Source organism: Ranitomeya imitator, chromosome 10, assembly GCF_032444005.1.
Source record: "Ranitomeya imitator isolate aRanImi1 chromosome 10, aRanImi1.pri, whole genome shotgun sequence".
NCBI classification, from domain to species: domain Eukaryota; kingdom Metazoa; phylum Chordata; class Amphibia; order Anura; family Dendrobatidae; genus Ranitomeya; species Ranitomeya imitator.
The window spans coordinates 68025893-68051179 of record NC_091291.1 but is presented as its reverse complement, the minus strand read 5'-3'; the positions used below and the strand labels follow the sequence as shown (position 1 = coordinate 68051179).

The 25287-nt window shown below is 43.5% G+C and overlaps 1 protein-coding gene across 2 annotated transcripts in view; it reads right to left on the bottom strand.

The window, feature by feature from the left end:
• The window catches only part of ZSWIM9 (zinc finger SWIM-type containing 9), a 93351-nt gene that overhangs the window by 46686 nt on the left and 21378 nt on the right, over positions 1-25287 (bottom strand). For both annotated transcript variants that reach the window (XM_069741929.1, XM_069741930.1), the window contains exons 2-4: positions 21245-21342; positions 15397-16459; positions 7584-7792 (exon numbers count right to left, since the gene is read on the bottom strand). In XM_069741929.1, the coding sequence (XP_069598030.1) occupies positions 7584-7792; positions 15397-16383 (1196 nt within the window). In that variant the 5' untranslated portion in view covers positions 16384-16459; positions 21245-21342. The remainder of the gene's footprint in view (positions 1-7583; positions 7793-15396; positions 16460-21244; positions 21343-25287) is intronic.

Here is a 25287-nt window from a genome sequence, read left to right as displayed (position 1 = left end):
GTCCTCTTCTGGTCTTCATGCTGCAGCGTACTTTGCCCTCGCGCCTGCGCACTGCAGTACTTTGCTCTGCCCTCAACAGGGCAGACAAAGTATGCCTGCGCCGGAGCCGCAGCGTGAAGACCAGAAGAGGACGTCATCTTATAAAAATGGGAGGCCCCCGGACCGCGACGCCCATCGGACCGCCCGCCCAGGTGAGTATAATATAACCTCTTTTTCTCATCTTTTAGGTTACATCAGGGGCTTATCTACAGCATTACAGAATGCTGTAGATAAGCCCCTGATGCCGGTGGGGTTAGCTCACTGTCGATTTTGTGGGTGACAGGTTCCCTTTAAGTGGTGAAAAAAATTCCAAAGTTTGTAAAAAAAAAAAAAAAAATTAAAAAAAATTAATTGTGCCACTTTCCGATACCCATAGCGTCTCCATTTTTCGTGATCTCGCGTTGGATGAGGGTTCATTTTTGCGTGCCAAGCTGATGTTTCTCCAATCACCTTCCACGACAGCAGTATCGGAGGATGTCTCTCCGCCCTAATAGGGGACAGGAAAAAAAGAGGTTAAAACCCCTCCCCTTCCTGCAACCACCAGTGTTTTTCCTGTCCCCTATTGGGCATGAAGAGGTTCTCTGATCGTGCTGCCGTGGCCGGCGTTCGGAAGCGCTGTTACCTTCATGTGCCGGGCAGTCGAGGTCGGGGCCTCTGCTCTCCTCCTGCTGTGACTGCTCCCATCTCCGCGTTTGCCGTGTGACTTGGGACCCCTAGCCCGCCCTTTCTGCACCTCATCGTGGGGTAAAGCAGGGCGGTGAAGTGCACCGGGGTCCTTCTGTAGCTCCCCGGCTCTCTCCTCCCTCCTCGCTGCTGCCGGAGGCCGCGCGCATGCACCGGAAGTGACGCTCCCGAACTTCTGGCTTCGTCTCCATGCGCTGGAGCACACGCACGCGCCGGCCAGCGTCCTGATCCTGCGGCAGCCATGAAGGGCATTGCTGACATCACCCCCTACGGACCCTAGGGAGGAGGAGGAGCACTAAACTTGTTGGCGACCTCGAGATATATATATTCCAGGTCAGGGGAAGCCTCCAGGTAAGGCTTCTGTCTATATCCTTCTGTGACTGGTGACTGATTGACCTTATGGACGGCGACAAACCCATGCACTCTGCTTCTGCAGAGCCCAGCGTTCACCCTCCTACTGTAAGTAGTGGATGAGGTCCCTTGCTGTCCAGTTAATTATGAAGTGACTTAGTCCACCTTTCTCTCTCGTTTTAGGGAGACAAGGTCCCTGCCCCTAGAAAGGATAAGATGCCCAGCCGCAAGTGTGCTGCATGTGCGTCCAAGCTTCCCTCCACTTATAAGAAAAAGCTCTGCCAACCATGCACGGATGAAGTACTGCGTAGTGAACAGCCCTATCTTCTGGACAGCATCAGAACCCTCATCAGACAGGACGTTCTGTCCTCTATGGCGGCCCTGTCTCAGGCCCCGAAACCACAGCCCCCTCCTTCTAAGAAAAGGAAGATGGCTCCTATTGATTCTGACTCTGGTGAAATCCATACCTCGGGTTCAGAGGACATTTGGGAGAATGAGGGTTCTACTTCCACCCCCAAATCTGATAAATATCTCTTCTCTTCCGAAGATATGGAAGAGCTAATTTCCATGGTGAGTGGCATCATGGGGGTGGAGGAGGAGGTAGCGAGCCACTCCGTTCAGGATGATATGTTTGGGAGGTTAAAGCCTAGGACCCCGAAGGGGTTCCCTATGCATGAAACTATTGAAAATCTTGTCCTTCATGAGTGGGGCCTACCTGAGAAAGGTTTGAGTGTCCCATCAGAATTAAAGAATCGTTTCCCTCTTGATGGAGACTGTTCTTTATGGGAAATGCCTAAAGTAGATGTACAGGTGTGCAGGGTAACCAAAAAAATGGCTCTACCCTTTGAGGATTCCTCTCTGCTCAAAGATCCTATGGATCGAAAAATCGAGAGCTTACTAAGGAAATCCTGTGACACATCTACTAATATACTGAAAACAAATGTGGCCTCAACATGTGTTGCCAGATCCCTATTTCTTTGGTTACGTACCTTAGAAAATCACCTTTCTCAGGGTACATCAAGGGAAGAGATTCTGAATTCCCTACCACATCTTCAAAAGGCAACAGGGTTCCTTGCGGATGCTTCCGTTGAATCTGTACGGGTAGCCGCTAGGTCTGCAGTTCTCTCCAATTCCGCTAGGAGAGCTCTATGGCTTAAATCCTGGGGAGGTGACATAACTTCTAAGTCCAAACTGTGTGGTATTCCCTTTCAGGGAAATTATATGTTTGGGCCAGTCCTTGATGACATCTTAGACAAGGCTACAGATAAAATGAAAGCTCTTCCGGAGCAGAGAAGCTCTAGGAAACGCTTTTTCGTCCCTCCCGTGAGCAGGTACCCTAGAGAGATTACAGGGGTAAAGGTAAAATGGGTCGGTGGAGCTACCCCAAAGGGGGTAAAACCAGGAATATCCCAACACCAGCAGACCCCTGAGAAACAATGACTGCTCTCCGGTCGGGGGCCGACTCTCGGGTTTTCTCTCCCAATGGCAGGCCATCACCACAAATCAGTGGGTCCTGCTTACCATACAGGAAGGCTTGAGGTTAGAATTCGAGAGTACTCCTCCTCACCGTGTAACAATTACCTCCCTATAATCTCCACACCTTCGAGAATCCCTGATTGCAGATATTCTCGGTCTGCTTCAGGCAGGAGTAATCTCCCGGGTACCTCTTCAGGAAATGGGAGAGGGTCACTATTCTCACCTATTTTTGGTAAAAAAATAAAAATAAAAAAAAAGCCCTCTGGGAAACACCGGATCATCATAAACCTGAAACCCCTAAATCAGGTGATCAAATATAGAAGATTCAAAATGGAATCAATCAGATCAGCAATCCCGCTGTTGGTCAGGACTGGGTAATGGCTACGTTAGATCTGAGGGACGCATACTATCATGTGTTGATACATCCCGACCACAGGAAGTTCCTCAGATTTGCAGTGGCCCAAAACCATCGAGTCAGCCATTATCAATTCAATGTCCTTCCATTCGGAGTCTCATCAGCTCCACGGGTCTTTACCAAGATCATGTGAGAAGCAGTGATCTTCATCCAACAACAAGGGATCTGTATCATCCCGTGCCTAGACGATTTTGTTATTGTCGCTCCATCCATTCCTCGTCTGAATCAGGATGTGGCGAAGGTCCTGGATATCCTGAGATCATTGGAGTGGATTCCGAACTTGGAGAAGTCGGACCTCCATCCATCTTCGAGGAAAAAATTCCTTGGAGTTCTTCTGGACTCGAGGAAAAGAATGTCCTTCTTACCCAGGGACCGTCAAGTCGATCTCGTCCACAGGATCTCCATGTTCAGGAGTCAGAGGACTCCGACCTTAAGAGACTCGATGTCAATCCTGGGTTCATCGACGTCTTGCATCCAAGCAGTCTCCTGGGCTCAGGCCCACACAAGAGTCCTTCAGTCCCACATCCTAATGCATTCAAAAGGACACCAGAATGCATTAACCAGGAGGATTCCTCTTCCCACTCACGTAAAATCCTCCCTCTCATGGTGGCTGTACTCCCAGAACCTTCAACGAGGAGTCAGCTGGGACCAAATTCCTCTGAAGGTGCTCACAACAGATGCAAGCCAGAGAGGTTGGGGCGCCATGATAGAAGGTTCCCATTTCCAGGGGTTGTGGCCCCCAAACATCAGGTCCAGCTCCTCAAATCTGAGGGACCTAAAAGCGGTGGAGGAGGCGCTAAAAGCCGCATCTATCCTCATCCAAGGTCACCATGTACGTGTAATGTCCGACAACACGACTACAATGGCCTACCTCCGACACCAGGGAGGCGCGAAATACACCAGCCTGAAGTTAACCGCTGCAAGGATTTTTTCCTGGGCAGAAAAACACCTCCTGTCCATCACGGCAGTGCACATAAAGGGATCAGACAATGCCCAGGTGGACTTCCTCAGCAGGAGAGATTTCCATCCTGGAGAATGGTCTCTAAACCAAGAGGTATTCCTATCCCTGGTCCGGAGATGGGGAAGTCCCAACGTGGATTTGTTTGCCAACAGTCAAAACACAAAGTCGAGCACTTTCTTCTCCCTCAACCCCTCAAGCGAAGCACAGGGACTGGATGCCTTCTCCCACCCTTGGAAGTTTGCTCTGGCATACGCCTTCCCGCCAATTCCTATGTTACCAAGAACGTTACAAAAGATCCGGGCAGACCAAGTCACAACGATTCTGGTAGCACCGATGTGGCCAGGAAGAAGCTGGTACGACGCATTAACAGACATGTCTCTGGAAGGCCCGATACTTCTACCTCAGATAGTCGACCTCCTTCAGCAGGGACCCCTGCTACACCCAGAGTTACACAGACTGAAACTGGCGGCCTGGTTACTGAGGCCGAGATTCTGAGAGCCAGAGGTCTCTCAGATGACGTAATTCAAACTCTACAAAAAAAGTAGGAAACCAATAACAAACGCCATCTATGGCAAGGTTTGGAAAAAATTTTCATCCTGGTGTTTCCCAAACAAACCCGATCCATTCCAACCCAATATTGCACAAATCTTGGAATTTCTCCAGAAGGGACTGGAGTTAGGGCTCTCGCCTAGCACCCTAAGGGTTCAGGTGTCGGCACTCGGTTCTTTTTTTGATCAGAATTTAGCAAGCCACCGTTGGGTTAGAAGTTTCATGACATCTGCAACTAGGATTTGCCCTAGGCTCAATGTCCAAACCCCTCCTTCGGATTTAAACCTTGTCCTAAATAGTGTGACCGGGGACCCCTGTGAACCCTTATCAGCCATCAGCTTAAAAATCCTGACCCTCAAGACGGTCTTCCTTGTAGCAGTCACTACCGCTAGACGTATAGGAGAGCTACAGGCCTTGTCAGTACAGGAGCCATACCTAACAATAACCATGGATAGCATAATCCTTAAGCTAGACCCTTCCTTAATGCCTAAGGTGGTCTCGGACTTCCACAGAAGTCAGGATATTGTTCTACCCTCATTCTGTCCAAATCCCTCTAAACCAAAGGAAGAAGCCTTTCACACTCTGGATGTCCGCAGAGTGGTCCTCTTCTACCTCCAACAAACGGAAGGTTGGAGGATAGACAAAAACCTATTCGTCCAGTTCTCAGGACGAAATAAAGGCAAAAAAGCAGCTAAAAGAAAAGTATGATCGCTAACTGGATCAAACAGGCCATTTATCTTGCATATTCATCCCAGAAGCTTGCACCCCCGTCATCGCTGAAAGCTCACTCCACCCGTTCAGTCTCAACTTCCTGGGCAGAGAGAGGGAACGCATTGTCTGAGCAGATATGCAGAGCTGCCACCTGGTCGTCAGTCCAGACATTCACCATGCATTACAGGCTAAATTTCAATAGGGACCTATCGTTTGGCAGACGTGTTCTGCAGGCAATTGTCCCTCCCTAAAGAAATTACCAATTGGTATCATTCCGATACTGCTGTCGTGGAAGGTGACTGGAGAAAATAGAATTAGACTTACCGGTAATTCGGTTTCTAGGAACCTTCCACGACAGCACTAATTTCCGTCCCTATCTGATATTCTTATTGGATGATTCCTGCACTTAAGTGGTAACTATACATGCTACTGTGTCCAGAAAAAACACTGGTGGTTGCAGGAAGGGGAGGGGTATTTAACCTCTTTGTTTCCTGTCCCCTATTAGGGTCGGGAGACATCCTCCGATACTGCTGTCGTGGAAGGTTCCTAGAAACCGAATTACCGGTAAGTCTAATTATATTTTTTAATGATACCATTTTGGTGCAGATACCATCTTTTGATCGTCTGTTATGCAATGTCGCGGCAGCAAAAAAAGAAACGTAATTCTGGCGTTTTGACTTTTTTCTCGTCACACCGTTTAGTGATCAGGTGAATTTTTTTTTATATTGATCGGACAATTCTGAATGTGGCGATACCAAATATGTGTATGTTTGATTTTTTTTTGTTTTATTTTAAATGGGGCTGATCTGAACTTTTAAATTATTCTTTTATATTTTTAAAGACTTTTTTTTACTTTTTGCATGCTTCAATAGTCTCCATAGGAGACTAGAAGCTGCCATAACTCGATCGGCTCTGCTACATACAAGCGATGATCAGATCACCTGTATGTAGCAGAATTGCTGACTTGCTAGGTGACCCGCGATCACGTGACGGGGGTCACTAAAGGGCGGATTTCTGGCTCGCTTGCCGGAAGCGCATGTTGAATGCCGCTGTCAAGATTGACAGCGGCATTTACAGGGTTAATAGCTGTGGGTGGATCGCAATTCCACCTGCGGCTGTTCTGGGCACATGTCAGCTGTTCAAAACAGCTGACATGTGTCGGGAAAGATGTGGGCTCACCGCCGGAGTCCACATCAAATGGAGGGTGTCTAACATTGGCGTATTATTATGCCAGATGTCAGAAAGGGGTAAAGAGGAACCTGGCAGGTCCCCCCTACCCTTCCACCAGAACTTGCATATTCCTTGCTAGATAACCTGCCGAACAAGCCCTTTTTAGTGTTTGACACATAAATATATGTTCAATAAAATCTTTTTACAGATAGTTTTTCATATGAAAATTTCCTTTTCACTAGCAGATGAGCCGTTAGTTTCCCCAGACTAGTCGTCCCACTTAGCATGCTACCACACCACTGTGAGCATGATAACATGTATTACAATAGCCGGAGTCATCGCATACTGTGCAAATCTTGCATATGCACGTGAGTCTCTTGCCAACATGTCTTTGCGCCTCTGAAGTCAGGTGTACGCTTCCGCGCTGAAGAGATGTACTGCGCTTATCTGGAAGGAAATATCTGCTCCAGCAGCTGACCCCCGGTTACTCCACGTACGCCAGCTGTTTTAACTTCCAGACTACACCCGGCTTCAGAGGTGGAAAGACATGTAGGCAAGAAGGTCACTTGTATGCTCAAGATTTACAGAAAATAGGTGATGACGCCGACTCTTCCAAATCATGTTATCGCGCCCACAAGGGTGTGATAACATGATGAGTGGGATGACTAGTCTGGGGAAACAAACGCCTCATCCACTATTCAATATTAAATTAGCATAGTAAAAATGGACTATAAAAGATATTTTGTAAACATCTGTTTATGTGTCAAACAGTAAAAAGGGCTGGTTAGGCAGGGTATTTAGCAAGGAATATACAAATACTGGTTGGTTGGAGGGCATGGGGGACCCGACAGGTTCCCCTTAAACCTAAATCATCTCTAGACCATATTTTCTCAACTGGAGTTCTCAGTCACATCTGAAAGTCAGAAGAAAACTCAAGAAGAAATTGCACCTCTAATATATACATAGGGAATAAAAAAGAAATACTGACAAAATGAAATGTTGAGTTAAATGAAGAGTTGATGTGTATGGCGCCAGTGCAGACATTTTCAGTTTTTTTCATGCCTGTCCCACTTAATAAATAACAAACTCAATCCTCTCCCCTCTGTACCAGTCTACCATTGTTTGTTTGTCAACTGTGATATTTGTGTTTTGATGTTAACAATTCTTATATACAACAGCATGGATTTAATGGTGCTACATAAATAATAATAAAACAATAATAATTACCTGGTATAACTACTGCAGCCAAGGTTCACCATACTGTACTTTAGAGACTGCAGCAGATCATTACTCACGTCCTCATTACTCAGAGGTACAGAATTACGTATAACAAACAGAATTTTCTGTTCTTCACACCACATATTCAGAAAGGACTGAAAATCTCCCCAGCTATAAAACTCCATCTGCTCCAATTCATTCTTTTTATCTTCAGAAGCCTTAGAATAAAAAAAAAATGTTATACAGGTTTTCTTATTTATCTGTTATGTAAAAATATTGCTACTAATAATTGCTTTATAGTATGCCACGCACATTACACACACGGTGAAACAACCAAGAGCGCACATTTCTACACAGTATTACCTGTGCAAGTTACTGTCTTCTACCTGGACATCCCCTTTTTAAATAAAGTAATTTACCGGCGATATTGTTATGCCATTTAAGCCCTGTAACCAGTCAGAGGCGCTACTGTGCTGAATCACTGAAACGTCTTCATCCTGGTCCAGAGAAGTGAGTGTGCACCAGCCAGGAGCGGCCGCGGACCGGCTGCAGGGCTCACGTGGCATAACAATGTCGGGAGGTGACTTATTTTTATTTTACAAGGTGGAGTACTGATCTTAAAAATATTGTCCAAATAGAGGACCACCCCTTTAAGCTTGGTAAAAATTAATGACAATTCTTCATATTTATGCAGCAATATAGAAAAGGAAAAATTCACCACTGCATTAAAGAAATATTCCCATCTGAACAGGTACTTACAGACCCGCAGAACAGGTGCTAGCTGGCTGATCACTGGCAGCCCACGCCATTCATGGTCTATACATGAAGCGACGCAGCGCTCTGCTATCTACAGGGATATTCTGGGGGCTCCAGTGATCTGCCAGTCATCGCCTATGCTGTAGTTAGGTGATACCTTGTAAGGTAATAGAGGACTAATAATTGCTGCTTTCATTTATATGCTTTCAAGTAATCAAAATACCGTAATTACCTAGTGAAAAAGCAAGAAATGTAATGTAAAAGCCATTGTTATTGACTTTAAAAGTTGTTTAATTGAGACACATGATAGTATAAAAAACATAACAATGTAGTTAGGGTGTAGTAAGAAGAGCCATGGCCTGGGGTCCGCCCGCTCATCTGCGCTGCCTGCACCTGTCAGCACACTGTCAGCGGCTGCACTCATCTCTTCTAGCCTGCCCGACACCCTGGGCCCGATAACACCCGCTAGTGATATTAACTACACTTTCTGGCGTATAGAACTCCCAAGGGAGGACTGAAAACTTACAAAAAATACTGTCAATTATTAAACAAAATGTAACATTTAAAACTCTATTCCCATGTCATGGCACAGCTCCGATAGTGTCGGCTACATCAGGGGCTGCTGAAATTCACTGTAAGACAGACACTAATGACTTCACTGCGTGATGGAACTGCAGAACGAGGCTCTGAACAAACGTTAATGGGCTTGTTCCCTTTCAGTTACATTTCTCCCCTGTCCCCATTGTCTGGTATTGGCTGCAGATCTGACGGCACCTTGACAGTGCCATTGCCTTGTAAACTGTTCAACTGAGTCGCTGAGCTCACTGATTGGTATGTGATCAAGGTGACGTCAGAACCACAGCCAATGCCTCATACTGGGAACAGCGGCGGAGACTCGCCCGGGACCCAGGGACGGTGAGTGCAGCACAGTGCAGTTTGTTTGTTTGTAGCAGCAAAGGTAAATATATGGCAGCGTGAACATCACCTAAAACTTGAATGGAGCCTTGTATCGAGTGCTGTTGCTTACAAAACTGAAAAATAAAACAGAATTTAACATATAACTAAACATACTATCAATGCAAAGGGCTGTCCAGCGCTAGAATACCCTGCTTAATCACTTCAATGCCTTGTCGGCTCTGCTATGCCCAGCAGGACTCCTGACATTTTTGTGTCACATGCCTGCTGATCAGTTGCAGCCTTTAACCCCTCTGTGACCTTAGACGTACTATCCCGTCGAGGTGCCCTGGGCTTATCTGACCCTGGACGGGATAGTACGTCATAGCCGATCGGCCGCGCTCACGGGGGGAGCGCGGCCGATCGCGGCCGGGTGTCAGCTGCTTATCGCAGCTGACATCCGGCACTATGTGCCAGGAGCGGTCACGGACCGCCCCCGGCACATTAACCCCTGGCACACCGCGATCAAAGATGATCGCGATGTGCCGGCGGTGCAGGGAAGCACCGCGCAGGGAGGGGGCTCCCTGCTGGCTTCCCTGAGCCCCCCGCAGCAACGCGATGTGATCGCGTTGCTGCGAGGGTCTCCTCACCTCCCTCCCTGCTCGAGCCCCGGATCCAAGATGGCCGCGGATCCGGGTCCTGCAGGGAGGGAGGTGGCTTCACAGAGCCTGCTTAGAGCAGGCACTGTGAAGGCTGCAGCGCTGCATGTCAGATCAGTGATCTGACAGAGTGCTGTGCAAACTGTCAGATCACTGATCTGTGATGTCCCCCCCTGGGACAAAGTAAAAAAGTAAAAAAAAAATTTTCCAAATGTGTAAAAAAAATAAAAAAAAATATTCCAAAATAATGAAAAAAAAAAAATATATATTATTCCCATAAATACATTTCTTCATCTAAATAAAAAAAAAAAAACAATAAAAGTACACATATTTAGTATCGCCGCGTCCGTAACGACCCGACCTATAAAACTGTCCCACTAGTTAACCCCTTCAGTAAACACCGTAAGAAAAAAAAAAAAAAAACGAGGCAAAAAACAACGCTTTATTATCATACCGCCGAACAAAAAGTGGAATAGCACGCGATCAAAAGGACAGATATAAATAACCATGGTACCGCTGAAAGCGTCATATTGTCCCGCAAAAAAAGAGCCGCCATAAAGCATCATCAGCAAAAAAATAAAAAAGTTATAGTCCTGAGAATAAAGCGATGCAAAAATAATTATTTTTTCTGTAAAATAGTTTTTATCGTATAAAAGCACCAAACCATAAAAAAATGATATAAATGAGGTATCGCTGTAATCGTACTGACCCGAAGAATAAAACTGATTTATCAATTTTACCAAACGCGGAACGGTATAAACGCCTCCCCCAATAGAAATTCATGAATAGCTGGCTTTTGGTCATTCTTCCTCACAAAAATCGGAATAAAAAGCGATAAAAAAATGTCACGTGCCCAAAAATGTTTTCAATAAAAACGTCAACTCGTCCCGCAAAAAACAAGACCTCACATGACTCTGTGGACTAAAATATGGAAAAATTATAGCTCTCAAAATGTGGTATTGCAAAAAATATTTTTTGCAATAAAAAGGGTCTTTCAGTGTGTGACGGCTGCCAATCATAAAAATCCGCTAAAAAACTCGCTATAAAAGTAAATCAAACCCCCCTTCATCACCCCCTTAGTTAGGGAAAAATAAAAAAAAATGTATTTATTTCCATTTTCCCATTAGGGCTAGGGTTAGGGCTAGGGTTAGGGCTAGGGTTAGGGCTAGGGTTAGGGTTAGGGTTAGGGTTAGGGCTAGGGTTAGGGCTAGGGTTAGGGCTAGGGCTAGGGTTAGGGTTAGGGCTAGGGTTAGGGTTAGGGCTAGGGTTAGGGCTAGGGTTGGGGCTACAGTTAGGGTTGGGGCTAAAGTTAGGGTTAGGGTTTAGATTACATTTACAGTTGGGAATAGGGTTGGGATTAGGGTTAGGGGTGTGTCAGGGTTAGAGGTGTGGTTAGGGTTACCGTTGGAATTAGGGTTAGGGGTGTGTTTAGATTAGGGTTTCAGTTATAATTGGGGGGTTTCCACTGTTTCGGCACATCAGGGGCTCTCCAAACACGACATGGCGTCCGATCTCAATTCCAGCCAATTCTGCGTTGAAAAAGTAAAACAGTGCTCCTTCCCTTCCGAGCTCTCCTGTGTGCCCAAACAGGGGCTTACCCCAACATATGGGGTATCAGCGTACTCAGGACAAATTGGACAACAACTTTTGTGGACCAATTTCTCCTGTTACCCTTGGGAAAATACAAAACTGGGGGCTAAAAAATAATTTTTGTGGGAAAACAAAAAGATTTTTTATTTTCACGGCTCTGCGTTATAAACTGTAGTGAAACACTTGGGGGTTCAAAGTTCTCACAACACATCTAGATAAGTTCATTGAGGGGTCTAGTTTCCAATATGGGGTCACTTGTGGGGGGTTTCTACTGTTTAGGTACATTAGGGGCTCTGCAAACGCAATGTGACGCCTGCAGACCAATCCATCTAAGTCTGCATTCCAAATGATGCTCCTTCCCTTCCGAGCCCTCCCATGCGCCCAAACGGTGGTTCCCCCCCACATATCGGGTATCAGCGTACTCAGGACAAATTGGACAACAACATTTAGGGTCCAATTTCTCCTGCTAACCTTGGAAAAATACAAAACTGGGGGCTAAAATATAATTTTTGTGGAAAAAAAAATATTTTTTATTTGCATGGCTCTGCGTTATAAACTGTAGTGAAATACTTGGGGGTTCAAAGCTCTCACAACACATCAAGATGAGTTCCTTAGGGGTCTACTTTCCAAAATGGTGTCACTTGTGGGGGGTTTCTACTGTTTAGGTACATTAGGGGCTCTGCAAACGCAATGTGACGCCTGCAGACCATTCCATCTAAGTCTGCATTCCAAATGGCGCTCCTTCCCTTCCGAACCCTCCCATGCGCCCAAACGGTGGTTCCCCCCCACATATGGGGTATCAGCGTACTCAGGACAAATTGGACAACAACTTTTGGGGTCCAATTTCTCCTGTTACCCTAGGGAAAATACAAAACTGGGGGCTAAAAAATAATTTTTGTGGGAAAAAAATTTTGTTTTATTTTTATGGCTCTGCATTATAAACTTCTGTGAAGCCCTTGGTGGGTCAAAGTGCTCACCACACATCCAGATAAGTTCCTTAGGGGGTCTACTTTCCAAAATGGTGTCACTTGTGGGGGGTTTCAATGTTTAGGCACATCAGTGGCTCTCCAAACGCAACATGGCGTCCCATCTCAATTCCTGTCAATTTTGCATTGAAAAGTCAAACGGCGCTCCTTCCCTTCCGAGCTCTCCCATGCGCCCAAACAGTGGTTTACTGCCACATATGGGGTATCAGCGTACTCGGGACAAATTGGACAACAACTTTTGAGGTCCAATTTCTTCTCTTACCCTTGGAAAAATAAAAAATTGGGGGCAAAAATATAATTTTTGTGAAAAAATATGATTTTTTATTTTTACGGTTCTGCATTATAAACTTCTGTAAAGCACTTGGTGGGTCAAAGTGCTCACCACACCTCTAGATAAGTTCCTTAGGGGGTCTACTTTCCAAAATGGTGTCACTTGTGGGGGGTTTCAATGTTTAGGCACATCAGTGGCTCTCCAAACGCAACATGGCGTCCCATCTCAATTCCTGTCAATTTTGCATTGAAAAGTCAAATAGCGCTCCTTCCCTTCCGAGCTCTCCCATGCGCCCAAACAGTGGTTTACTGCCACATATGGGGTATCAGCGTACTCAGGACAAATTGGACAACAACTTTTTGGGTCCAATTTCTCCTGTTACCCTTGGTAAAATAAAACAAATTGGAGCTGAAGTAAATTTTTTGTGTAAAAAAGTTAAATGTTCATTTTTATTTAAACATTCCAAAAATTCCTATTAAACACCTGAAGGGTTAATAAACTTCTTGAATGTGGTTTTGAGCACCTTGAGGGGTGCAGTTTTTAGAATGGTGTCACACTTGGGCATTTTCTATCATATAGACCCCTCAAAATGACTTCAAATGAGACGTGGTCCATAAAAAAAAATGGTGTTGTAAAAATGAGAAATTGCTGGTCAACTTTTAACCCTTATAACTCCCTAACAAAAAAAAAAATTGGTTCCAAAATTATGCTGATGTAAAGGAGACATGTGGGAAATGTTACTTATTAAGTATTTTGTGTGACATATCTCTGTGATTTAATTGCATAAAAATTCAAAGTTTGAAAATTGCGAAATTTTCAAAATTTTCGCCAAATTTCCGTTTTTTTCACAAATAAACGCAGGTACTATCATAGAAATTTTACCACTATCATGAAGTACAATATGTCACGAGAAAACAATGTCAGAATCACCAGGATCCGTTGAAGCGTTTCGGAGTTATAACCTCATAAAGGGACAGTGGTCAGAATTGTAAAAATTGGCCTGGTCATTAACGTGCAAACCACCCTTGGGGGTAAAGGGGTTAATATTTTGTCAGTGGAAGTCTTGTGTGATAGGGGCCAAAATAGCATGCTGAGTGGGAGGACTAGTCTGGGGAAACACCCCCCCCCCCCATCAATTAGTTAAAAGGAAATTTAAAAAAAAAAAAAAACAGAATGTAAAAAGACTTGTTAGGCAGGGTATTTAGAAAGAAATACACATGAGGGACCTATCAGGCTCCCTTTAATAACGGGAGATTTAAGTAATGTCTCTCTGCAGTATCACTATTTTGACAACTGTGTGAGACTTCCTGCTTCTGAGCTGCTTACTCTCAGTGTGTAGGAATAGACTGGGAGGGCATAGCCCCGATAAGGGACATCTGTGCTACTATCTTACTTTATGATGAATCTAGCCTTATAAGAAGCAATGTAAGTTGGATCCCTGGTGTTTATTGAGCATTTGAGGGAGCATCATGAAAAGAAAGAAAAAACAAAAAACTAAATCCCGTCACAACCTTGTCTTCAATTATATCTAATGTCCATTTAAAAAAAAAAAAGGGAATCTGTGAGTGAGATCAAACTTTTCCAAAATGAACATTGGTCAAGCAGGTCTTTGAAATGTAAATCCATTGACACTTTCATATCTTCTATCTGTGGCTGCACTTCCCAGTAATTAGCATTTTCATTCATACACAAATTATATGCTAAGTGCTCTGGGTGTGACAGGAGACTCCACAAGCCATGGCCTCCATAAGTTGTTTCCCTGTCCAGTACTTGCCTCTTTAGCTTGATTGGTAGCTCAATTTGATTTCCTTGCCCGTTGCCTGACGTCATATAGACAATGAGCTTTCAATCAAGCTAAATGATGCGGGTGGTGAGAGGGGAAACAAATTAAACAGGCCAGTGACCCCTTAAGTGAGCTGCCACACCCAGAGAACTTAAAGCCTCAATTGCATATGAATAAAACACAGAACTACTTAAAGGGAACCTGTCACCCCCAAAATGGAAGTTGAGCTAAGCCCACCGGCATCAGGGGCTTATCTACAGCCCACAATGTAACCTGAAAGATGAGAAAAAGAGGTTATATTATACTCACCTGGGCAGGTGGTCCGATCGGCGTTGCGGTCCGGGGCCTCCCATCTTCTTACGATGACGTCCTTTTCTTGTCTACACGCTGCGGCTCCGGCGTACTCTGTCTGCCCTGTTGAGGGCAGAGCAAAGTACTGCAGTGTGCAGGCGCCGGGAAAGGTCAGAGAGGCCCAGCACCTGCGCACTGCAGTACTTTGCTCTGACCTCAACAGGGCAGACAAAGTACGCCTGCGCCGGAGCCGCAGCATGAAGACAAGAAGAGGACGTCATCGTAAGAAGACAGGAGGCCCCGGACCGGACCGCGACGCCCATCGGACCGGACAGCAGCGGGACCGCCCCTGGGTGAGTGTAATATAACCTCTTTTTCTCATCTTTCAGGATACATCGGGGGCTTATCTACAGCATTACAGAATGCTGTAGATAAGCCCCTGATGCTGGTGGGCTTAGCTCAACTTCCATTTTGGGGGTGACAGGTTCCCTTTAACAGGTACTGAAATAATCAACATCATAAACAAGTCAATATAGCAAAGTACAGATGGAACACTATAAACATGTATAATTTGTGTATACGTTTATTATACCTGTTCCTCCAGATTTAAGGGTGAATCAGACACGGGCTCAGAAACCACCTCAAGTACAGCATCTGGAACACTTTCTAACTCATGGGTTTGGCGAAGAATGACTTGCAAGCACTGGTAGAGGGATGGTAAAATGCCCATTTTTGATGACAGTGTATAATGAAGGGATGCAACATAAGCAGTTATTGATTTTTCTGTTCTAATCCTTTTGCTGTCTTTTGTGCACCATAATTTCCTGCTTGGATGCCATGTATCAATGTAATATTGGTAAAATTCTGCAGGGCTTGATGCCTTCAAGTCATTAAGTTGGCGATTGTAGACTTTCAGAGATCGTGCATGAAACATGGCTTGTATGATGGAGTTTATTTGACCTTGGGTTTCCACTTGCAAATGAGCAGCTTTCTGTTCTAAGACCCTAATAATTAACAACATACAGTGTCTTACTGTTGTGTTTGGCAATAGCATCCCGAGGTCTAAAGAATCAGAAATCTCTGGGTGTATTATAATGGATTTGATCTGCGCTTTCATTCTTGGAATACTTTGTAAAACAGAAACTATAAGAAACCTTAATGTGTCTTGGTTGTTAGTTTTAGATAAGCAGCAGGCACACATCTTCCATCCAGAGCTATCTTCACAGGAAACGCTGTACAAGTTCAGTCCAGGGCCAATATTGCTAAAGAAATCAATATAAAGACTCTCAGGGTTTTTCTGCGCCAGCTCTTGCATTGATGAAGACATGATAAAAATGTTCTTCACTAAAACACTATCTTCTACAAAGACAAGTTTTATTTTAGCATTTGGATCAAAAATGAAAAAACTATCTAGTTCCACAAGCACTTGTGTGTGATCTTTAAGAAAATTTGAAGCAATCCTTAAAAGTCTGGACAAATCACTGCGATCCAAAAATTTTCTAGAGATGTCATTGGAGATTTGAGCAATTCCTGCAAGACTCAGTGACCTCACTTTTTTTGTCTCGGGTTGACATGCCATACTTGATAATTTAGTCAATTCTAAATAATATGTATTGTATTTTTGTATAAATCCCCCAATATACTTAAGAGGCAATCTAAAAGAGAGGAAAAAGAAAAATTACAAAGTCAGAAATAACGTTTAAATGCATCAATAACCAAATAATCAACTTCTACAAATGTACTGCTATTTGAGGGAATGTGAAGAAGTCATTAGCTCTCCAGTTCTTCCCTGTTAAGTTGCTATAACCTGTGCAGACTGCGCTGAAATCCCCAGGGTGTTCTGTGGCTGCACGTACCCCCCTTAACCACGTCACGAAAAAGCATGTTGCAAAAAAGCCTTATTTGCAGGGGAAGGATATGTAGAGTGGATCCGTACACAGCAGGGGGCATCAAATAAATCACGTCTGCTTGTAAGTGACGGTTTGCCAACAGTGTACTATTTTGGATGTTGTGGTCAAAACCAACTGCAGCATCTAAGCGGTTAAACAAGATGTATGGTTTTGTGTGGGCAGCATGGTGGCTAAGTGGATAGCCCTGTAGCCTCGCAGCGCTGGAGTCCTGGGTTCAAACTCCACCAAGGACGACATCTGCAAAGAGTTTGTATGTTCTCTCCGTGTTTGTGTGGGTTTCCTCCGGGTACTCCGGATTCCTCCCACATTCCAAAGACATACTGATAGGGAATTTAGATTATGAGCCCCATCGGAGACAGTGATTATAATGTGTGCAAACTGTAAAGCGCTGCGGAATATGTTAGCGCTATAGAAAAATAAAGATTATTATTATTTTGTCAGGGTTGCAACATGATCACAAAGCATGGGTTCCATGCCAGAAAATAGCTATAAGTATTCCAAAATTGTACCAATAAAAAATACAGCGACCAACATCAACAAAGAAAATATATGGTAAATATCTATTTTCATTTGAATTGCTTAATTAGTATGAAACATGGAAGGACATTATAGTTGGGGAAAAAATTATACAAATTACTTAGTATTTTAAATAAACACCAAAACGGTGCCAAAGAATAATTAATTTCTTTAGCATAAAACAATGTTTTATACAGCCACACAGGTGAAAAGCGTTGTGCTGGCTGAGACAGAGTAAAAAAAAAACAAAAACAGCCAGAATTCTGGCTCTCACAGACCTGTTAGCATTTCTTTAAGAAGCCCTCCTACTCTCCACCCTGTTACCTGTATAAAAGAGACCTGTCCACACACAGATATAAATATGTGAGTGACATATGCAGTGGGGAAAAAAAGTATTTAGTCAGCCACCAATAATGCAAGTTCTCCCACTTAAAAAGATGAGAGAGACTTGTAATTGACATAATAGGTAGACCACAACTATGAGAGTCAAAATGAGAAAAAAACAAATCCAGAAAATCACTTTGTCCAATTTGGCAAGATTTATTTTGCTAATTATGGTGGAAAATAAATATTTGGTCACCTAAAAACATGCAAAGATTTCTGGCTCTCACAGACCTGTAACTTCTTCTTTAAGGGGCTCCTCTGTCCTCCACCCATTACCTGTAGTAATGGCACCTGTTATCAGTATAAAAGACACCTGTCCACAACGTCAAACAGTCACACTCCAAATTCCACTATGGTGAAGACCAAAGAGGCGTCGAAGGACACCAGAAACAAAATTTTAGCCCTGCACCGGGCTCAGAAGACTGAATCTGTAATAGACAAGCAGCTTGCTGTGATCAAATCAACTGTGGGAGCAATAAGAAGAAGATGGAAGACATACAAGACCACTGATAATCTCCTTCGATCTGGGGCTCCATGCAAGATCTCACTCCGTGGGGTCAAAATGATCACAAGAACGGTGAACAAAAATCCCAGAACCACACAGGGGACCTAGTGAATGACCTGCATAGAGCTGGGACCATCGTAACAAAGGCTACCATCAGTAACACACTACGCCACCAGGTTCTCAGATCCTGCAGTGCCAGATGTGTCCCCCTGCTTAAGCCAGTAAAGGTCCGGGACCATCTGAAATTTGCTAGAAAGCATTTGGATTATCCAGAAGAGTATTGGGACGATGTCATATGGTCTGATGAAGCCAAAGTAGGACTGTTTGGTAGAAACAAAACTCATCGTGTTTGAAGGAGACAGAATGCTGAGTTGTATCCAAAGAACATCATACCTACTGTGAAGCATGGGGGTGGCAACATCATGCTTGGGGGCTGTTTCTCTGCAAAGGGACCAGGATGACTGATCCGTGTACATGAAAGAATGAATGAGGCCATGTCTTGTGAGATTTTGAGTGCAAACCTCCTTCCATCAGCAATGGCATTGAAGATGAAACGTAGATGGGTCTTTCAGCATGATAATAATCCCAAGCACACCACCAGGGCAACAAAGAAGTGGCTTCGTAAGAAGCATATGAAGGTCCTGGAGTGGCCAAGCCAGTCTCCATATCTCAACCCCATAGAAAACCTTTGGAGGGGGTTGAAAGTCCGTGTTGCCCAGCGACAGGCTCAAAACATCACTGCTCTAGTGGAGATCTTCATGGAGGAATGGGCCAATATACCACCAACAGTGTGTGCCAACCTTGTGAAGACTTAGGCTGCCGTCACACTAGCAGTATTTGGTCAGTATTTTACATCAGTATTTGTAAGCCAATACCAGGAGTGGAACATATAGAGGAAAAGTATAAGAGAAACATATGCACCACTTCTGTATTTATCACCCACTCCTGGTTTTGGCTGAGAAATACTGATGTAAAATACTGACCAAATACTGCTAGTGTGACGGCAGCCTTACAGAAAACGTTTGACCACCGTCATTGCCAACAAGGACATATAATAAAATATTGAGATGAACTTTTGTTAATGACCAAATACTTATTTTCCACCATATTTTGCAAAAGAAATCTTGCCAAATCAGACAAGGTGATTTTCTGGATTTGTTTTCTCATTTTGACTCTCATAGTTGTAGTCTACCTAGGATGTCAATTACAGGCCTCTCTCATCTTTTTAAGTGGGAGAACTTGCACAATTGGTGGCTGACTAAATACTTTTTTCCCCACTGTATAATCTGTGCTTTGCAGGTGTAGTTTATAGTACATGTATTTTATTACTAAACAAAATTATTTTCTGCAAAAAATTGTGTGGGATCTCACAAAATTTTATTAACCAGCAGATGGAAGGCCAACAGCTGGAAGCTGGTGTTTATAGTCAGGTAAGGGGGTAATACACATGGAGCTACTCACTCTATCAATATTAGGTCACAGCTGTCAACTAAGCTTTTACTGGTTATTAAAATGGGGACACGTCCTATAAAAAAAAATGACGCGCTGACATCATTGAGGTAAATGGAGTTCATTGGATATGAAATCTGCTCACCTTTCCCACGGCACCGCGAATTACCGAGCTGCGCAAGCACGTGCAGCTCACTGTCTCAGCTGCCTGACAGGCTGAATGCTCGCATCATGCCAGTGCTCAGAGTGCCAAGAAGATGTAGCAGAGCAATACTCATCTATGGACAAATGGATTATCTTCTCGTAGGAGAGGTGAGGAATATGGTTATATTTTTTAAACTATTTTACAGGGGATATGGGATCGAAGGATTATCGTCACATCGGGGACAGGTGAGGGATAAGGTTGTAATTATTTTAATTCTTTTACAGGGGACATTGGCTTCAGTGGATTGCGTGTAAAGGTGAGCACAAGTTTACATTTTTAAATAAACATACAACTGTCAGTGTCTTCATTTCAAATAAAGGACTTTATTCAGGGTGTTTTTTATTTACAATATGACTATGGGGTTAGTAACGGGGGTGTCTTATAGACGCCTCTCCATTACTGAACCATGAGGTTTGATGTCAGCTGTCAATACAAAGCAGACATCAACCCCAATACTATCACCCCACTTGCCAAAGCACCAAGGCAAGAGCAAGGCTAATCACTAGAATTATAGCATCTTATGCATGCGCCTTTTTGGGACGGCTGAGAACTGATGTTTTTAGGCCGGTTTCACATTAGCGTTTTGAGGAGCTGCGGACTTCCTCCGTGAAGCCCCGCCCTCGGCCACACCTCTGCCGCTAGCTCCGCCTACTTCTGCATGCGGCCTGCGTACCTATCTTTAACATTAGGTACGCAGGTCGTGCTGCTGTATGCGGATGCTTCTGCATGCGTCGTTTTGACGATGCGGCGACCAGCGTAGGACGCAGCTTGTAGCAATTATTTTTCTCTGCATTATCAAAACGACGCATGCGGAAGCACCCGCATACAGCGGCACGACCTTCGTACCTAATGTTCAAGATAGGTACGCAGGCCGCATGCAGAAGTAGGCGGAGCTAGCGGCAGAGGTGCAGCCGAGGGCTGGGCTTCACGGAGGAAGTCCGCAGCCCTCCGCAGCTCCTCAAAACGCTAGTGTAAAACTAGCCTTAGTCTGGGACAATGGCCCATTCCTAGCACATCAGCCCACAGCTGTCTGCCTAGCCTTTGCTGGTTATTAATTATAGGGGGATCCTACATATTTTTTTTGGGGGGAGGGGGTTCCCTCATTTTAATAACTAGTAAAGGTTAACTTGACCTAATGATGTCAGATATGCCATCAGACTCTTCTTTTGGAAGGATGTAATGGGTGAACAATTATGGCAGACTTGCTGCCGTAGTATCCCATAAACACCAACAGGGGTGGGGGCACCAACAGGGGTGAAAATACCTGTAAAGTACAATAGTCACTAAAGACTGAGGTACTTAATGGGTTAAACACTCTGATCCTGGCCGTTTCAGCAGACTCCCATTACGATTCCTTAGCAAAAATGTACATGTGCGTTATTCTGCGGGAACTATACGTCGCACATGAGGTATATGCATGACAACTTTGCATAAATGGGTTAAAATAAAACTGACTTTAATTTATACCCACCCAAGATAAGGAGTTGAGATGTTTCAATAGGCAGGTCACTTGGAGTCACCTACATCTTCATCTTATAGGATATATTCCATTAGTGGACAATGCAAAGCCTGAAAAATAAAATAACAGAAGCTGAATGAGGTCCTGTGAAATGACAGGGAATCAAGTTTTTGTTTTTTTTCTGCATAAAACTGTACCACTGATTTTCTTTTCCTTAGGACAGATGAACAATATCAGATGAATGGGAGTGTACACCTGATCAGCTCATGCAGGGATGGCTGGAAGCAATGTGTGCAGAACATGGCAGCTCCTCAAACTGCACATCCAATCTTACACAAAAACAATCATAGACTAGGAGGAATATAGAAGTCAGAGCCTACATTTTCATATTAGGCTACGTTCACATTTGCGCTGTGCGCTGCTGCGTCAGCGACGCAACGCACAACGCAAACAAGAACGCATGCAAAATGCATAGTTTTGCGACACATGCGTCCTTTTTTTCCTGGATTTTGGACGAAAAAAAAATGCATCTTGCTGCGTCCTCTGCGCCCTAATGCTTGCGGCAAAAAAGATGCATGCATCGCAAAACGCATGCAAATGCATGTCCATGCGCCCCCATGTTAAATATAGGGGCGCATGGCGCATGCGTCGCCGCGGCTGCGCCCGACGCAGCCCCGCAGAATGCAAATGTGAATGTAGCCTTAACGCTTTTACATGACAACAGCTTTACATTAAATACTTGTTTGAAGTCAGATAAACCGCTTCAGGCTATGTTCACATGTCCAGCCTTCAGCACGTCTGAGAAGGACTTTTCATAGCATCCAGGGCAGAAATTAGAGGCTAAACCTAGGATTCCTATGGCAGATGGACCAACACATGTGGATTAGCCCCACTGTCATTTAGTGGTTTTGTATGAGCAATCGTCAGAGAATTGTTTCCTGCTTCACATGAATGGGGCACACCTCATTCACTTTCTATAGCTTTACAATTAGTGGAAGTACTAAATCTTAAAAGAATCCTGAACATGGCATTGTCTGGCATTTCACCCTAAAATGTTAGTGATTCATTTTTCCATGTTATCTTACCAACAGATACCTATGGTAATACGCTGCATATTACCTATTCAGATTTGCAGGTGGAAAATCCACAGAATAACCCAGTAGCAACACATATAGCCTTGAAGAAGAAATCCACCTGATGTCCAGCTTTTAACCCCTTCACCCCCAAGTCTGTTTGCACCTTCCTGACAGGGCCAGTTTTTACAATTCTGACCACTGTCACTTTATGAGGTTATAACTCTGGAACGCATCAACGTACCCCACTAATTGACATTGTTTTTTCGTGACATATTGTACTTCATGATAGTGGTAAGATTTATTCGATATGACTTGCGTTTATTTATGAAAAAAGCGGAAAGTTGGCGAAACTTTTGCAAGTTTCAAACTTAATTTTTATGCCCTTAAATCAGAGTCATGTCACACTAAACAGATAATTTCCCACATGTCTACTTTACATCAGCACCATTTTTGAAAGATAATTTTTTTTGTTGGAAGTCATAAGGGTTAAAAGCTGACCAACAATTTCTCGTTTTTCCAACAAACTTTACAAAACCACTTTTTTTTAGGGACCACCTCGCATTTTAAGTGACTTTGAGGGGCCTACATGGCAGAAAATACCCAAAAGTCAAACCATTCTAAAAACTGCACCCTCAAGGTGCCCAATACCACATTCAAGAAGTTTATTAACCCTTCAGGTGTTTCACAGGAATTTTTGGAATGTGGAGAAAAAATTAACATTTAACTTTTTGTCAAAGCTTAACTTCATAGTTTATTTAAAATCAACTTTTATTTGATATGCAAATGAAGCAGTCATCAAAGCAAAAGGTGGCGACTTTAAAGAACCTAGAATATAAGACATATTTTCAGTTGTTTCACACATTTTTGTTAAGTATATAATTCCACATGTGTCAATTCATAGTTTTGATGCCTTCAGTGTGAATTTACAATTTTCATAGTCATGAAAATACAGAAAAATTATTAAATGAGGTGTGTCCAAACTTTTGGTCTGTACTGTATGCACAGTTTGAAACTCTCTTCTGTGAAGAGCACAAGGCGCCAATGTCGAATCTGCCAATAGATGTAAGTGCAACACGCACTTGTTGAAATTAGACCCACATAACATCCTCACTGAGTTTATTTCTGACAGTTTGAGCAGATACATGGATGTTAGTGGCCTTCGGGAGGTTATTTTGCAGGGCTGTGGCACTGCATCTCCTGTTCCTCCTTGCACAAAGGAGGCGGTAGCGTTCCATCGGCTTTGTTATAGCCCTCCTATGGCCCCTTTGTTCTTCAAAGCAGCCACCTTTTGCTTTGATGATTGTTTTCCACACTCTTGGCATTCTCTTGATGAGCTTCAAGAGGTAGTCACTGTTAATTCATAGTTTTGATGCCTTCAGTGTGAATTTACAATTTTCATAGTCATGAAAATACAGAAAAATCTTTAAATGAGAAGGTGTGTCCAAACTTTTGGTCTGTACTGTATATAAAAAGGACTTTGTTTAAGGAACGTGATATGCCCTAAACAGATGTGTTTTAGGGAGCGCCTAAAACTGTGTAAATTGTGGCTAGTCCTAATTTCTTGGGGTCTGTACTTTATGTGACATAAGTGACAGAGTTGGAGACGCCGTGGAGAACGTTCTACTGCCTGTAAAAAACCTCCAGGATGACCGGTTCAGTAGTAGGTCAGTAAAGGTGTGGGGAGGCATTTCTCTGGAGCACCGCACAGCCCTTCATATGCTAGCCAAAGGTACTGGGATGAGAGCATGAGACCCATTGTGAAACCATATGCCGATGCACTGGGCCTCTGGTTCCTTCTGATACATGACAATGCTAGACCTCATGTGGTGGATGCGTGTCAGCAGTTCCAGTATGATGAAGGCATTGGTTAAATGGACTGGCCTACCCATTTCTCAGACCTGAATTCAGTCAAGAAACATCAGGACCATCACATCTCGTTCCATCCACCAATGCCACGTTGCACCACAAACTGCCTAGGAGTTCACTGATACTTTAATCCAGGGCTGGGAGATCCCTCAGGAGACCATCCACTGCCTCATCAGGACCACGTTCAGGCATTGTAGGAAGGTCATACAGGCACATGGAGGCCACACACACACACAGACACGCACACACTACTGAGCATAATTTCCTTGTCTTGAGGGATTTCCTCTGAAGTTGGATCAGCCTGTAATTTGATTTTCCACTTTGATTTTGAGCATCATTCCAAATCCAGACCTCCTTGGGATATTAATTTTGATTTACATTGATCATTTTTCGGTTTTATTGTTTTCAACACATTCTACTATGCAATGAATAAAGATTTGCAAGTGGAATATTTTATTATCCGGGATGTGATATTTTAGTGTTCCCTTAGTTTTTTTTTTTTGAGCAGTGTCTATACATATACACACAAATTTCAGAAACATCTCTTCTTCACTACTTAAAAAAAACAAAACTGAATACGGTTATCACTTCTGTATCTGTACTCAACTGGATAATCATATTACCTGATCATTTTACTGCACAATCAATGTTATTAATAATAATAATAATCTTTATTTTTATATAGCGCTAACATATTCCGCAGCGCTTTACAGCTTTGCACACATTATCATCACTGTCCCCGATGGGGCTCACAATCTAGAATCCCTATCAGTATCTCTTTGGACATTAATTAAAAGAAAATTAATTAAATTAAAATTAATTAAAGAAAAAGGTTTTTTGCAGTTTTTTTTAAATTTCACTGCACTTGAAATTTCTTTCACACTTTTCAGCACATCTTATAGGTAAATAAATGGTTCAAATCAAAACTACCAGGGTGGATTTGATTTAAATCTAACTGATTTAAATCACGATTTAAATCACTAGTCAGTAAGGCTTGATTTAAATCAGTGATTTAAATCAAAGTTTCTACCTAACTGAATTTGACTCCGCAGAGGTCCCAGCCTCTTCTTCATGGCAAAAATGTTACAACATGAACAGAGTTGAGAAAAAGAC